Here is a 16,002-nt window from a genome sequence, read left to right on the forward strand (position 1 = left end):
TTCGACGGCCGTTAGGGAATCTCCGTCAGACAGGGACAGCGTGCCGCTCACAGAGTGGATATTCGGATGACGGCGTCAAGATCGGGGAACGACGGCGGCGTCCTTCGAGTGGGCCTCGCTGGGCCCCATTGAGCCCGGGAGAATTGACGGGCTCCCCGCAAGAGGGCCCATAACGAGGACACCGCGATTTGGACGGGTTTCGTTTTGGAGTTTCCGAGAAAATAAGGGGAGACCACCGTTTTTCTTACCATAGTGTTTGTCGCAGATTCTAGATTCCACTTCTATGTGCTCATGATGGCACGTGATTTCTTCAGAAAATACTTACATATTGTTTTTTTTTTTTTTTGTGTGAATGCGTCGCTTATTAAATAAAACCGGATGGATATTATTACGTATGTACTCAAATTTAAAGGGATGAGTTTTAATTTCGGGAGTGGCTTTCACGAAGTACGTTAAAGGTGAAGATAGCCTAATATTTTCCCCATTTGTCGGGGTTAAAGTCGCGTCGGAGAGCGGAGGTCCGCGCACGTGCCGCTGTAGAAGCAAAAGCCATGGGGGGTCGGGCCTTCCGGCTTTGACATTAGTGAACGAGAAAAGTGCTCGGAAAGAGGCTTACGGATATGGTCACGCGTGGCGCTTCTAGAGTGGCTCTAGGACCGTCTTTCGTTGCCTCTGGGTAACTGGGTTTCTGGTGGTGGAAGTGGAAACCGGGCCAAGGGATTGGATGGGGGCATGTGGTTTTTAGGGAGGGGACGCCACCAATTTTTTAGGCCATTCAAAGCTCCAGTCAAAGATGTCATTTTTTATTATTTGTTATTTGATAATTCGATGTTAATCAGAGCTATCAGGTTACTCGTCTCCATTGCAAAGCAAATCAATTGGACGGCATACGGTCGATCGATTGATTTGGCACAACAAAACAATTATTATCTTTCAAGACCCTTGTTGGGGGTTGAATACCAATTAGAGAGGAGTAAAAAAGCAGGCCACATATTTACGGGAGGATCTAATTTTCACAGTCCATTCACAATTTACTTCCCATCAGTTCTTTTTCACTCAAAAGAAGCAAAATTATTAGGTAGCGCATTGTCAAAGTGATTGGCCCAGTGATAAATTGAAAATATGGCAATGACGATTTTGATTCACTTTTGGCTACGTTTGGTCGTCAGGATTTTAATCGGATAGACGTGGATATGATAGGATATAAAATCGCAGGATTTTTTTATATCCGTCCATTGTTTGGTGAATCGTAATATTTAAGTCGGATATGTTCACATCATATCATATACATTTTTATATATATATAAACGACATATCATTATAAATGAACCTAAATGTTCATAAACGGAGATGGTGAAAATTTCTCGTAACACTATTCCTTAGTTTTATTTTTATTTTTCCTTTTTATATTATTTTCATTATTATTTCCTTTTTCCGCTTTCATAATTCTTTAATAAAATTTTATCAAACAAGAAACTATACTAACATACCTAAAATACAAAAATACCTAAAATATATAATAAATATAAATATTTAATTTATAGATTGAATGTTTATTATAAGATAGAATTAAAGTTGAATATATAAATTAAAATAAGATTAATTGATTTTTAATTTTTAATTTATTAAATTAGAATTCAAATATTATTTATATTGAAATATGATTTCGATTTTATTAATTGAATAAGTTTGTTATTTAAGAAAAATAACTTTCCTATTATGGACATTAGAAATCCTATCCACCTTTATCCCACCTCCCATGGGATAATTTTATCCCGTCTATATCCCCCTTATATCCGACCTTATCCGTCCGAGTGAGCACCAAACGTAGGATAGGATAAATCATATCTTATCCCGAATTTTATCCTGACTGCCAAACGCAGCCTTTGTGATCGAATCTCCGAACGGTTCATGCTCAATTTATGCGACATTTGGTTTAAACAACAATAGTATGTCCACACTGATTAGGTGAAGTATATCCCAATCCTGCCCAAGCCAAGTAACGTTTTTAAGTTTGGATTAGATTCAGATTAGGTGGCCAACTACCTGTTCAAATTTACTATATTCTCAACTAAGAATCTCAGCGGAAGTAAATATTGTCGTCATCCAGGATTTGCCTAAAGGTGGAAGATGTAGTTAACCCTGGTAAATAGGAGACTGAGATATTCGAGTTAGTGACACAAGGGGAATGGACAAAATTGAATAGTCAAGCTTATGCTTTCAAGAAGCCTCGGGTTCCCACATACTGTACCGAGGTACACAAGAAATGGGGCGCATTCATTCGTTTGCTGAAACATCTAGACTACCTCATTGAGTCTTCACCAGGGCATGTCCATAATCAAGTCTATCCTTTGTGCTCGCAACCTATTTAAGTCTCATCTCCCATCCGTTTGCCTTCAGTCTGTAAATTGTAAACTCCACATAGATAATGCCTGCCTGAAGCCCCAGAGGTTGCAGCATCAATGCTCTCACTATCATTACAGTAACAAGGTTGTAAGGAGGGAGGGAGAGAATTTGGAAAAGTTGCAAATCTTCGGGAAACCAGTGTAGTCCCTCGTCACACGAAACCCAACTCTGGCTAATTCGAGTACTCATGCTCTCTCCAGATAAGACTGAAAAGCCTAAGACCATATAGAACAAACACGCACGTACAGTTGCTCACACACTTTCTCGAAAAGCGAAAAGGTTCCATAAATTTCGGCATTCTGTTAGTGGGACAATCATGTACCTGAGAAAGATTCGAGGAAGCAGGCGACAAGAATCTTCAGGAACGAATTTCAAAGAGATGGACATGCTATATATCAAGGCGATCAGTTGCATCTAATCCTCAATTGACACCGACAAATCAAATCATAAATTTCGATTCCAGAGCCCAGCTTCTGGAACTGACAGAAAGAGAACAATAACTTGACCTTGGTGACCACTCTCCAGACCAGTCTGTCGTGTGATAAGCAGGCATGAATACTACTGCCCTCAAGCATTTCGCATGGTATACCAGTGGCCTATGAACACCCCTACATCATAATGCATTCTCCGCACGTAATAATGAAGTTGGTCTTTTGTCACTTAACGTCAAGTAACTGGGTCCACCAAGAGCAAGACACGATCAAGCTGAACATATAGTTTGCTCACATGCATTTCCAAGATGAGAAATCACAAAAACCTTATTGCAAACAGTCAGTGAGGCCATTCACAGCATCGCCAGGAGATATCTAAATCCAACGAAGCACTACTCTTTAGTCAAAGTTGATTACGTTTAGCCCAAAAGGAAATTGATTAATCCGTCAAATATCTCAGTCTCTTCCTCAGGTAGCTTTGAAACCTCATTCTTGCATCCGTTTAGTACAGAACTGACAATCTAAGTTCTGATCACGATTCTTTCTGACACTTCATTATCTTAATCTATTGATTCTGTTCATCAATCTACAGACAGTTGTGTGATTCAAAGTAGATCAACAAAACAATGATAAAAACCACAAAAGAACGTAATAAATTCTAGGCACGAAAGACAAAGAACATAATAAATTCTAGGCACGAGAGAAGCATAACTTCAACCATATTTGGGAATAATAAATGAACTAAGATCAAAATGGAAAAAAAGAAAAAGAACATAACAGACCAAAAATTTGACGTTAACAGGCTACAAGAAGCATTGATCTAACATTTCACACCAGAAAGTTCCATGAATAATCTGCATAGTCCAACAAGCCAAATCTAACACAGGATTACCTTATTCCGTAGATACATCACTATATTGCCACGGATTAAATTCAATGGATGTGACATCAATCTCGCTACTGCTGTCAGAACTATCTTCAGCAGCTCGGTGCTCCATATATCTTCCATTGTAACTGTAAACTTCCAAATCACCCCAAGGAGTAGGTGTGACTTCATCAGTTGGATCAAACCATCTAGGGGTAAACTTTTGATCCTTGGACTCCCGTTCTCTCTTTTCAGCTCTTTGCCTCTCCTCCAATCTGCAAGACAAGCAAAAAGAAAACATAAGGGCTTGGTAAATCACTAAAAAAGAATTTGGAGTGCCTGTGTAATTCAGTTTAAAATTTGGTCCAAAGAGAGGGGGAGAGAGAGAGAGACCTGCTCTTCTCAGCGCCAGCTTTGGAGAGATCACCCTTCTCAAGTGCATATCTATCAGGACGTAAACGAGAATCTGATGCCAGCAACTTCTTAGGAGCAGTCTGGAAGCTATTCAATTTGTGCGCAAAATAAGTATACTGGAATTTGTCATTTGCTGGAACATCAGCAACATGCCAGACCTATAGATAACAACAACATTTGGTCAATAGCTATTTAAAAAACGATACAAAAAATAAACTTTGGTCAATAAGAGCAGCGCTTTTAACAGCTAAGAAGTACTGAAGGAATATACAACACCCACACAGTTTGTGAAAACTCAATTCTGAGAGCATAGAGGCATAGACAATATAAAGAGATAAACTCGAAAAACACAGTAAAGTACTCATGCTCTGGAGCTGCCTCTCACACAGCTTTACCTATAGTCAAATACCTAGGGAAGCAGTGAATTCATGTTCTTTTTTGGCTCATTCTCTTCTCATCTTATCTATTTTTTCAATTTCTTCCTGTTATGTGTATGGCAGGTGTGTTAGGAACCTAGGTTGAAGTAAGATCCACATGCAATAGACAAGATGGAGAGATCCAGCCAAACCCTTTAGTTGGTAAACATATCTCATAAGTAAATTAAACATTATACAAGAACCATGCTCATAATAGTGAGCAATTAGGTAGACAAACTTAACAAATGAGTATTAGCAAGACAACAGTTATGTATAGAACCAACGAAAAAGATCAATTTACAGTATTCTATTCCCAAAGGGGGCAAAGGGAGATTTGTGAAGGCATGGTTGGAAAATGTTAAAAGGACCATGAACTTTCAACTTTTCAACTCTTAACAGATAATAAAAGCAAACAGGAAGTAGCTGAATGTTGCAAACAAACAGATTGGGTAGACTACTCTTGTAAAGAAACTCGGTTTGGCATTATTGTAAACATAAACTCCATTGCCCCTTAATTCAATTCTCTCTCCAGTTTTTCACTCATGTTTTGAGCTTCCATGCTCCATAATTTGACCCTACTGAGAAACAGTCCAAAATGAAGGCATAAGTGCATTGATTGCATGGAAAAGAGACAGGCAGTATTGCTATTTACCATAACAACCTTAACAATGAAGTAGAATAAGGAACAGGGGCAGAGAACCCAAAAAGTTGGCTCATACAGGGAAGTTTTTCTAAATGCAAGACATTTTACTGGTCAAACCTCTTTTAGTTCTGAGCCTGGAAGAGGCTCTCCTTCCAAGTCGCATGGTTGATAACTCAACGACTCATTCCACTTCCCTGTCATCAAGACTTTTGGTTCTTCGGCGGCATTATAAACATAACCATCAACCTCATAACGACCGGCTCTGCAATGATTTGTCGTAATTCATGAGCAAGATCAGTGATAAGCAAATTTTTCATTTTTTTTTTTTTTTTTGGGGGGGAGGGGAAGGGTGGGAAGAACAGCCCAACCAACACCAAAAAAAAAAAAAAGCAGGGGTACAGGAATACAGAGCAGCTAATTACCCAAACCAGCCACACGGTTGGAAGTACAGCACGACTTTGTCTCCAGTAGTCAAATTTGTCATGACCATCTCCCCAGGTGAGTCAACCCATGTCCGTCCAAAAATCAGGTTGTTAACCTTTGTTGGGGGTGGCACCAAATCTAAAACCACACCATCTCGTTTAAGAGTGACACGTGTTCTGCAATCAGATAACCACTTATCCATCATTGATGGCTTCAGGAGTTTGTCATTAAATGTGCAACAAAGCTCAATCCTCTTCTAATCACAATGGACAATAAATCACTGGTCCCGCATGTGAACAAAAAGTCAAACCACAAGCAATTACCAACTCCAATTTAGTAACAAATTAAGTCCGGCTTGTAAAACACCCCCAATTAGGCAGTGAAAAGGATTCATCCACTGATCAAAGTAATTATCAGAGATGATATATAGGTTCTACAAGTGTCAAGAATAATGAATGTATTGCACGCCAAATGAAAAAGATAAGATATTCTAATAACTGAAACACTTACATCGAGAAAATTTAAATGGCAAAATTGATATTAGAAAAAATTATTCATACCTTCCTACAGGATAAACATCAACAGAGTTCCCTAAGAATTTGGTTTTTAATTTTGATGTCACATCATACGTAAAATGATCATTTTCCGCATGCCCGGCACTCATTGGAGGATGATGACAGACCTGAAATGAACACAGCACATATTAATTACTGAAAATCGATGTAATGTGGCATTACAAATACAAGTGCAGATGTATTCTAACAATGTGGTCGCTCTAATGAAATGATTCAGAATATGTGAATAAGTAATTATTCAGAAGAAACAACACTGATAAGTCAACAACTGCTGAAACGAGTATATGCTGACGACAATAAGTGAATAGCTGTTAATGGCAAAATTCTCCCGGAGATAACTATTTTTTAACGCTGACCTGCTCAGCAATAAAAGTAATACCGCCATGATTTGCCAGTTCATAAGTCTCCCCAAGAATAGGATTGAAAGGCTTCCACGTCCTTTGATAGGCATAATAGACTGATATAGCCCATGATGCTGAAAATGTTTTTGAAGAACTCAATCATCTACTAGACAGTATTTGCAAGGGTTAATAAAATGAAATTCCAAAGGACAATTACCCGCATAGACCAATCGCATGTGCGGATCCTCACATTCATCTGCCCGATCCAGTAAATGTGAATATTCCATTAACTGTCAAATTAGTGCATACGTTGTGCCATCAGACAAAAGGGAGAAAAGTAGAAACAAAAAAATAAAAAAATAGAAAAAAATGAGTTCCCTCCCAGAAAAAGCAATTCAAACCTCTGCCATTTTCTGGAGCATTGTCATTGGCTCAAAAATAAGAACGGGAAGTGTCACCATTGATGTGACGTCTGAGCCAATATATTTTTGCATCATCTTCCAGTAACCGTCTCGGTCCTAGAGAAAAAGGAGAACATAATGACATTAGAGAGCAAGAAACGTAGTTTTCTAAAGCACAAAGATATTTTTCTTGAGACGTGTCAAACTAAATGTTGTAATGGTAAATGCACACGAACAAAGAAGTAATGCCAATTAGGCAGACAGGCAACAATATCTTGATAGCAGAATTATAACTCATAAACACATAATTTCTTTCTTCAGAACTTCACAGCATGAGAAGCAGAACTCAAACCGAGGCTTACAAGAGAAGTTGCAAACAAGAGAAACCTTAAAGATCTTTAGCACGGTGTTCCTTTAAATGCAAAAACCAGCAGAAAAAAACAAAGTAGGAACATACCTCCTGCTTCCATCTACCTTTCTGAGCTTCCTCTTCTGCATCTTCTTTGCCTCCCTCTGGATTGATGACTTCTAAACCTTCATAGCCAAGCAATCTGGATGAAATAAGAAGGATTATACACAACCCAATACCACATCTCCAATACTTATATCAAACAATTGTATTCATCATAGGGATTACAAGAATAACAAATTGCCAACAAGGTACACCATCAATAATCAGCAATTTAATCATTTTTCGATCTTATGGCCATGAGTCCACTATACTTTTCAGCATGTTAACACATAATCAAGAGGAACTTAAGAAGGTTCTTTAGGACGTAGATTTTCTCCCACAATATGGCTTTGAGAGTTTCAAAATAAAAAAGAAGGCTCAAAAGCAGGTCCCAGAACATATACGACATGCATATATATTGGAAATATGCATCACAATGAATAATCGTCACTGCAGCATAAAAGGACCGAAGCAAACCATCAAGCAAAAGTAAAAATTACGAAAAAGAACTTATTTAAAGCCAGATGCTCCATCAAGCCAGTTCATGAAGTCTTGCCTCTTTTAATTAAGAGCTTGAATTAAGTCAATTCAATTTACGTGCATGTGGCACCAAAAGCAAACTGATCATCAGATCATAACCGTTTGCATCGAAGTCCAACTTCCTCGGATCCATGATGATGGACGTACAAACCGAACTCATGAGCTGCATCCTTCCATCAAATCTTAATCTCCCTACTTAAATTAGAAACCACCGGCCAACCACAGGCAAACGACAGCAGAAAAACGCGAATCGAGCTCGCAGTGTCGAATCCAAAACAGCAGAAGCAAAACGCGAACGAGCAGCAGAACTACTTTCCGGAAAACTCGAGTCGCACCGGAATCGACACGCGGAGGCCTGGAATCACTAGATCAAGCACCGAACGCGTCGAATTATTCACGCGACTCGGACAAGCAGAGGCGGCGAAGGGCGCGAGCACGGGAAGAGAAGGGAGCTGATCGCAGCTCGGGGAAAAAACGGCCGCGCACACCAGCATCGCGAGGCGAGGGAGAACGGAAGGATGGAGCAAGACGCGAGGAAGTACCCGTTGACGGATCTGTGGACGGCGTTGCCGAACATGGACAGCCCGGAGCTCATGGCGGCGAAGAAGCCCTTGCTCTGATTCTTCTTCGGACTCCCCATCCCTGTCTCTCTCTCTCTCTCCCCCTCTCTGTAGCTCCTACCGAACAAACGAGCTCGGCGGCTCGACCTGAGGCACGAGATCGGGCCGGCGGGAGAGAGATCGGAGACGGCGGGCGGATTCTTCTTCCTCTTCCTCGACGGACTCGGCGAATGTTTCGCGATCGCGAGTGAAACGACGTTCGAAGAGACAGGAAGAGAATTGAGAATAAATATATATTAGGAAGGGGGTTTGATTGCAGGAACCAGCGAGGACTCGTTGGCGGTTTTGATTTTTCGTTTTCCATTTTTCCCTTTTTCCTTGCGAAAAGACGATTTTGGGGCTTGATTCGTGCGCGATTTCTTTCGCTCTCTTTTCCGACGAGATTGAAAAAAATATTTGAAAAAAAAAGGGAGGGGGGCGAGATCTGCTTCGTTATGAGCAGTAGCTGAGTCTGCGCTAGCGAGTAGCAGCAACGCGAGACACCCGAAAATATCCCTGGGGGACGTGTTCTGCACGCCGAGTGGCGGCGCGTGGATCGTGGCTTCCCGTTCCCCCCCACTTTGGTGTTCTGGACGCAATGGGACGACGGCTGGGCTCGATGGGCTTGGATTAGCGGGACGAATTTCAATTTATGTTCGGGACTGTTCGCGATAATGTTTAAACATTTTTTTTTTTTTATCAGTCCTACTTTTTCCTACTCTACACTCACTCTCGCACTTTGTCTTATTTTCACAGTAGCATGGAGTCGAAACCCACTTCCCGAAACTTACGCGTCCCCACCCCCTCTCCCACGAGAAGGCGGAGATTTAACCCTCACCTCTCCCTTCCATGTTGGAAGGGTGGCAGTGGAAAGCGAATCTTAGAATTTTAAACACTTCAATCATCGAACAAATGAACGATTTGAAAAATATTTTTTATAAATAATTTTTTAAAGTAATTATTCAATTTTTATTATCACTAATAAATTATGTCTGAATAAATTTATAAACAATGAAAATATTTTCATTTATTCTTTTTTATGCGAAACGAATAATTATATTTAAGAGAATGTCTTTCAAATTATTCTTTTTTCGTGAAATAAATAAAGTCTAAGTAATGCCCAATGAGTACTCTATGCTATAGAGTAGACCCTGTTCAAATCCAACCAAATAGGGATTGAGCAGATGTAAATATGGTTTGGTTTGCAATAGAGTTGAACCGGAGTACATAAATACTTTTTTCAAAATAGAAAAAGAATGGAACCTAATCAAACGAAATCACTGTTTGGAATCAAACGCTACTGCTTTTGCCTTTTAAGACAGAAGGTCTGCGCACAATAGGGGAATCAAATTCGCGAACAAATCTTAGAATTCACGACTAAGTTTCTATGGGCCTCAAGTAGTGATGGTGTTTTTCTGATTAAGAAGCTTAATCTTTTGACTTTCGATTCACTCATGTCTGTTCGACACATCCATAAAGGTTTTAAAGCAAACTCACGGTCGATCTTAGCTGCGAATATCCTTTGCTTTTTCCTGAAACTACAGTTCATGTGTTTAGCTGGCACACACCGGATGTATTCTTTAGGTGCCATGTTCACTGTCCATTATACTTTCAATTTAAATGGAGATGATGCTCTAATGGGATGATCTGGATCCACGTGTTGGTTCTTATGGGAATGGAGTGATGAGGAAACTTTTCAAGAAAGCTTTTGCTGACCTGAAGATCTAGTCTTAATGACTTAAGGTGTGAATTCGCGACATGTTCAGATGCGAAGAGAATCACTTGGGCAAGAAAGCCTCGAGCCAACACGTACGAGGAGACAACCTGAGATGGGCGATTTGTAAGCTTCTACGATCTTTCGTAGTGGCCAGCACGTCACGTCTCGTCTCATGTCCTTGGTGAAAGCAATGAATGTGCCCATCGATTTGTCAACTATGCCGCTGGAGAACCTTCAAGCGAGAGCCTAGGCTCGTGTCCACCTAAGAAGCCGTTCCCTTTTTGATTTTCCGTTCGACCGCAAGTAAGCTTTCGCATGCCCCAGAGCAAGCGAGAGCCTAGCTCGTGTTCTAACAAAAAAAATGTAAAACGCGTTTGTGTGCGTTTGTTGCCTTTTTTTCTTTTGTTCAGTAACGAAAAAAAAAAATGTAAACAAAAAACACAAATTTTTGCTTCGAAACAGAAACACATTTTTTTCTTTTTTTCTTTTTCTCTTATTTTTCTTGTTCTTTTTCTTTTTTTTTGATTTTCCGTAGCCGGGCGACCGCAAGCTCGCCCCCCATAGGCAAAGCTTTCGCGGATGCCCCAGAGCATTTCATATGTAGATCCTTCTCGGCGAGGCCGCGGCCGGCCGGGGCGAGCTCGCCTCAGCCGGGGAAGACCGCCAAAAGAAGAAAAAGGAAAATGAAAAAGAAAAAGAAAAAAAGGAAAAATAAGAAAAAATAGAAAAATAAAAGAAATAAAAAATTATCTAAATTTCCCTATTTATTTTTGTTGCATTAACCCAGAACAATTTTTAAACAAAAACACAACCAAACGCAAACGAAGACCAGAAACGAAGCAAAATTTAAAAATCATATGCCTCAGGAAATTCCATCTAATCATCTATAATTTCATGTCCGACTTGATGATGTAAAGATTATTTTTCAAATTAACACAACCGACATCAAACCTATTCCAACCAAAAATGAAGAGCCTACAAATTTATGCTCCCCGTCCGAGAAAGAAACCTCGAAAAGAAATCCGAATGATGGCAAGGGTGTTCAGAAAAGGCGTAAAACAAAAAAGAAGAGATAATCGCAAAATCCAACTTCAATTTTGCGTGATGAAGAGAAGGGAAATGCACTTTTGATTTTAGTAAATAAGCCTAATTAAAATGGACATAATTACAGAATAAGTTCTAAAACTCGTTACTACAATATAATTAAGTTTTAAAACTTTTATTTTGTGTGTTTAAATTCTAAAAGTTGAACCTTCTATGCATTTGAATCTTTCTGTTATCTCCATCAATTTTAAGTTGACAAAAAAACAAAACGTGACTTTCTTTTTATAACTTTTTCAATCTTACGTGGATTTGCTGCCCACCAAAGACATAACGAAACTGAGAAAAGAACTAAAGCGAAATTAATTCAACTCTTCATACCAGTGCTTCAAAATTTTGATGTTCCAGGGACCAGAACACTAATACGAAGGAAAGATTGAGCCTCGTTCCGACATTATTTCCCTGATTGTCCTATAAGGGGCGGCTACAGCGTAACTATTCTACAGTATCAGAAACTGGGTATTTCATACCGCAACTAACAATTGCTTGGTAAGCCAATTTCGACAAACCCTGCCAACCTGGACATAAATGAAGAAATTCCAGCGCTGTACAAAAAGCAATGACAGTTCGCAAAAGCAATGACAGTTCGCATATGCCTTGGAAAACATTTCAGATCCATACTTGGCGCCGGGTCCTGCCTCTCCGAGAAACAAGGTATACACGACCATAAATCCATCGTCTGCCTAAGCTCGAGGCAGGTTGCTGCATGATGAAGACATAACAAATTAATCAGATACATCGCAAACTACTCAGAGACAAAAGTGCTGGAGCTCTCAGACTACAATACAGCATGATGAACGATCTTGTTCCTCCTTTTCGCCTTCACATCATGTTAAATGATGTGCTATACTGGACATTTCATCAATTGGTGTTCCCATGGCATGAAATATCCAATTTCAGAAACTTTGTTGACTTTTGTAAGGGCAAGGCTAACATATTTTCATGAAAAGGAGATTCTTCCTTCTTTACCGAAGATATATGTCCTCTATTTTGCAGATTGCAACCAGTAAGATTTGGGAAAAGGAAGTTAAGAAACCATACAGCAAAAAAGTTCTCTAATCCATTTTCTCTTCAATAATCGCTTGCAAAATACAGAATCTTTCAATTGGTCATTGGAGCTCAAGTTCTCAATATCATGATTGGACATGATAATGATGTATATAGTCAACAATCACTACAGAACATCGACCCCGAATATAGCTGCATATATAGGAAAGCATCAGAAAGTTTTGAGCGCTTATGTGAAACAATCACAGAAATCAAAGGAGTCACTTCCCCGTGTAATACAGGTTATATAACCCATTCCTATGTCGAGTACTGACATCTCCAGAGGGACAGACAGAAGAAAATGACCATAACCTAAATAAATATGAGAAGATCAGTTAATATACATGCATGTCAGTACCTCAATCTTGGTGCGGAACTCTAATGTGCATTCACAAACGTGACAATCAGCTCTATGAGCTGAGCTATTTGATTGGTTTGACTTCACGAATGCAAAAACCTGCAAAACGGCACAATGTGAAGCAGTGACTAGATAAATATTGCAAGTTCCTACATTAATTCTGTTCCAAAATCAGGAAGCAGTCTATTGCAGATGTAGGCTTAAAGCAAAGTGAAAAGCAGAGTGACCCAATCAGCTCTAGACCAATGACAGTCAAAAGGCATGCTAAGAAATACCTCTTCTCCACAATTTGGACAAGCCCCTTTCAAAGCTGCCAAGTCTTTCCTCCACAAGCCCTGAAGTACCCCAACTATGAGAAAAGAAAGATAGCATAAATGATTCTCTGTGCAATAACCGTGAAGGAACTATATTGTTCAAAGAATTTAACAGATGGATTACATATTATGCAATACTAACAACTGTTGTTCACCGACATGCAAGGAAAGAGGCGCATCAAACAATTATCTTCCTCAAATTGCAGCCGTCAAAGTTATGTTAACTGAAGATGTTCCTCAACAATATATATGACTTCTTATGTTTCTAAGCATCTTGGAAATCAAATCAGGCAGGCGTTTAAGCATTATGTGTGTATCCCTGGCTCCGGCTTGTTCAAAAATTCATTTACAAAAATAAATCAGTTGTCCTCACATGTCTCCCGTAAGTCCAGTAATCTATGTGCTGACCACGATGACAACCTAATTTTTGTCCAAGTACCCAAGGAAGTACCTCATGACTCATGTTATCGCATTCAGCTTATTAATTCTTCATTCATTTCCCATGCCAATAAGCAGTATGTCCAATTATGAGAGTATCATACTCTAGAAGACGATTATAAAATTTTATATGGAGACTTGTCGAGAGAAAAAAAACAACAGAAGAAAGGCAATTTGCTTTCAAAGGAAAAGACAGGATAAATCCGAAACTATCTCTCACAAACATGGAATCTTAATTAGTACATCTTGTGGTACTTCATTAAAGCGCTGGGCCAAGGAATTTTACCAGAAGCTGAAACAATTGGATATCCGACAAGTGATCCCATTGCCATGAGAAGAAAGCCATTAACAGCAGAGAGAAATCCTAGAGCAGAGGCATGGGTGCTGTAAATCCCCGAATGAAATGCATCTTGATAAGCCAGGCTGACAGTGTAAACTACTGGCACGATAAATGCTGAGCCTCCAAATGCCAGAAACAGAATCCATATGCTGGCAAGGGCAAAGGCCTGAGACAAATCTTCCTGCCCTACGTCCATGTCAATCAATCTTGTAGTGAAGAAAAAATGTAAAGTACCTTTTAACAAATTAAAATCTATCAACAGTCCCACAGAAAGATTCTTGATTCCACCGTGAAAGAGAGGTGGACAGGCAAATTTCATAATGTTTCCTGAACTGCAATGGCACCGGAAAAAAGATGGAGGGAATGCCAAAATGAATGGCAAGATGATTTGTATTGGGTGGTAAAGTCAGAAGAGGATGAAGAAAACAGACATGGCTCATGCTCACAAAGGTGGATAACCAATCAAAGAGTGCAAGTGGGCACCCCCGCATGAATGTGTAATTTAGGTAAGTGACGATTGGGAAACATTTTGCCAAGAACTAATTCCATATCGATTCATCCAAACAAAGATAGGAACTATTGTAGGCATTCCATGCTACACCTAAACATTTTACCTCTGCATCTGCATACACCGATTGCCGCCTGAGACTGCAGCGAGGATACTTCACAACTGTATCGGAACCGTACCGCCGGAGTTTTAGCTGTTCAGAATCATTATGTAAATAAGAGAGGGAGAAAACAAAGACTTCGACAGAAAAAAGAGGACAATTTGAGCATTGCAAATCGAAATGCTGTACTGGTTTTACCTCCACTCTATCAAACATGTCATCGACTATGAGAGGTTTGCCGCTGTAGTACGCATCTCGTGCCTAGGACAAAGACAAAGACGAGAATTCCTCTCAGACTGTTGCGGATTGTTAAATGACAACAATCACGAAAAAGAAAAGTCCAAGCTGAACAATTCGATTGCGAAGAACCTCCTGAGCTCAGAAGCTCAGTACGTGCTGATTCTGAAAATTAGCTAAAGCGTCCCAACACCAGTGGAATTAGATACACGATTTTCACAAGCGAAGAGTCCGACGACATATGTTAGAGAACAGTCCGATAATGCTCTAAGAACAACCAGAACACGAGAAAAGAAACAGCATCAAGCAAATCACGAACTGAATTAGGACATCGATGTCGGTATCCGCTCCGCGCAATTAATTCGCTCCTCTAGAAAGAGGCAAAAAGCAAACCATCGCCGGCGAACTCCTACCTGACAATAGAGAGCTTCGAGAGTCTCCTGACTGGCCGTCTCGATGGGGCCGACGAATATGCAGGACGGAGCCTCGGCGGCGAGGCCGAGCTCGCCCTGCTTGCAGGTGGCGATCCCGCGGATCCGCGTCGGGGCCCGGACGGAAAGCGGAGCCGCGGAACAGACCCGGGCCCGCCGGGAGAGCCCGGCGGCCCCGGGCCCGAACGCGCGCGGCGCGACGGAGGAGCTCGTGCCGGCCATGAGAATCGAGGGGGGAGGAGTTCGGTTCAGTGGCGCGGGGGCGAGGAGAGAAGCGCCATCACGAGAGGTCGGGAATGGGTCGGCGTGTCCCTTTCCGAGAATGGGAAGGGCGATTTCGTCTTGGCCACAAGTGGGGAGTGGCGTGGGACGAAGGGGCTGTCTTCCGCCGTCCGGTCGTTGCAGGCAGCGAAAAGACGGGAATGCCCCCCCGACGCTGACGGGGATCGGGCTCTTTGATTTCGGCGGCCGAGGCTGCGTCTGGCTCTTCTTCGTATCGTATCTGGAGGTAATCAATCCCGAATCCATCACATCGAGTAAATGCCACACGTGTCGCCTTCCGTTTTGATTGGCTCGGTGATCGGGCCGGTGGATATTTCGCGGGGGATGTGATTGGTTGTGGATTTTGTGCCCAGAAAGGAAAGGAAGCAGGAATTCGGGGCCTGCACTTTGTCATTTCTGGCATTGTTTTGTCCTCCTACGACGTCGTCTATACTCAGGGAATATAAATAGGAAAAAAAAAGAAAAAAAAAGGATTGCGTCTGCCGGGAGTCGAACCCGGGTCTATTGCTTGGAAGGCAATTATCCTAACCGTTGGACTACAAACGCTTTGTCGTTAGGTAATCTAATTTTATTTTATTAATTAATAAAATAAGCATTGCCTTCCTCACCTGATTGCTGTTTTCT

At 40.8% G+C, this 16,002-nt stretch overlaps 2 protein-coding genes and 1 non-coding gene across 4 annotated transcripts; all 3 read right to left on the reverse strand.

Moving 5' to 3' along the window:
• Positions 1-2,181: 2,181 nt before the first annotated feature.
• Positions 2,182-8,744, reverse strand: LOC104435321 (oxysterol-binding protein-related protein 3C). 2 transcript variants are annotated; one of them, XM_039305888.1, is made up of 11 exons: positions 8,449-8,744; positions 7,373-7,466; positions 6,916-7,032; positions 6,732-6,804; positions 6,530-6,648; positions 6,159-6,280; positions 5,598-5,774; positions 5,293-5,437; positions 4,096-4,274; positions 3,730-3,977; positions 2,182-2,728 (listed from the first exon to the last, which is right to left on the reverse strand). In XM_039305888.1, exons 1-10 carry the CDS (start codon positions 8,544-8,546, stop codon positions 3,731-3,733), a joined length of 1,371 nt encoding a protein of 456 aa, XP_039161822.1. In that variant the 5' UTR covers positions 8,547-8,744; the 3' UTR covers positions 2,182-2,728; position 3,730. The 2 variants fall into 2 exon arrangements, with proteins under 2 accessions (XP_039161822.1, XP_039161821.1); XM_039305887.1 differs by lacking the exon at positions 2,182-2,728 and having other exon boundaries at positions 3,542-3,977.
• A 2,871-nt stretch (positions 8,745-11,615) lies between these two features.
• On the reverse strand, positions 11,616-15,546 carry LOC104435322 (PGR5-like protein 1B, chloroplastic). The gene is made up of 7 exons (XM_010048096.3): positions 15,079-15,546; positions 14,627-14,689; positions 14,435-14,521; positions 13,767-14,001; positions 13,004-13,077; positions 12,729-12,827; positions 11,616-12,025 (listed from the first exon to the last, which is right to left on the reverse strand). Exons 1-7 carry the CDS (start codon positions 15,316-15,318, stop codon positions 11,933-11,935), a joined length of 891 nt encoding a protein of 296 aa, XP_010046398.3. The 5' UTR covers positions 15,319-15,546; the 3' UTR covers positions 11,616-11,932.
• Positions 15,547-15,852: 306 nt separating this feature from the next.
• On the reverse strand, positions 15,853-15,924 carry TRNAG-UCC. The gene has a single exon. It is a non-coding gene; the product is annotated as a tRNA-Gly (tRNA).
• Between the last annotated feature and the right edge of the window lie 78 nt (positions 15,925-16,002).

Source organism: Eucalyptus grandis, chromosome 2 (assembly GCF_016545825.1).
Source record: "Eucalyptus grandis isolate ANBG69807.140 chromosome 2, ASM1654582v1, whole genome shotgun sequence".
NCBI lineage: Eukaryota > Viridiplantae > Streptophyta > Magnoliopsida > Myrtales > Myrtaceae > Eucalyptus > Eucalyptus grandis.

Bases quoted from the DNA above. Each gene is read 5' to 3' on its own strand.
- LOC104435321 (XM_039305888.1), bottom strand. From the start codon at position 8,546: ATGGGGAGTCCGAAGAAGAATCAGAGCAAGGGCTTCTTCGCCGCCATG. The intron at 6,281-6,529 runs GTCAGCGTTAAA...TGTTCATTTCAG, and splicing joins TTACTTTTATTGCTGAGCAG to GTCTGTCATCATCCTCCAAT. The intron at 4,275-5,292 runs GTTTGACCAGTA...TGTTATCTATAG, and splicing joins CAGGCTCAGAACTAAAAGAG to GTCTGGCATGTTGCTGATGT.
- LOC104435322 (XM_010048096.3), bottom strand. From the start codon at position 15,318: ATGGCCGGCACGAGCTCCTCCGTCGCGCCGCGCGCGTTCGGGCCCGGG. The intron at 13,078-13,766 runs GTAAAATTCCTT...CTTTTCTCATAG, and splicing joins TCCAATTGTTTCAGCTTCTG to TTGGGGTACTTCAGGGCTTG. The intron at 12,026-12,728 runs GTACTGACATGC...TTCATCATGCAG, and splicing joins AGTTCCGCACCAAGATTGAG to CAACCTGCCTCGAGCTTAGG.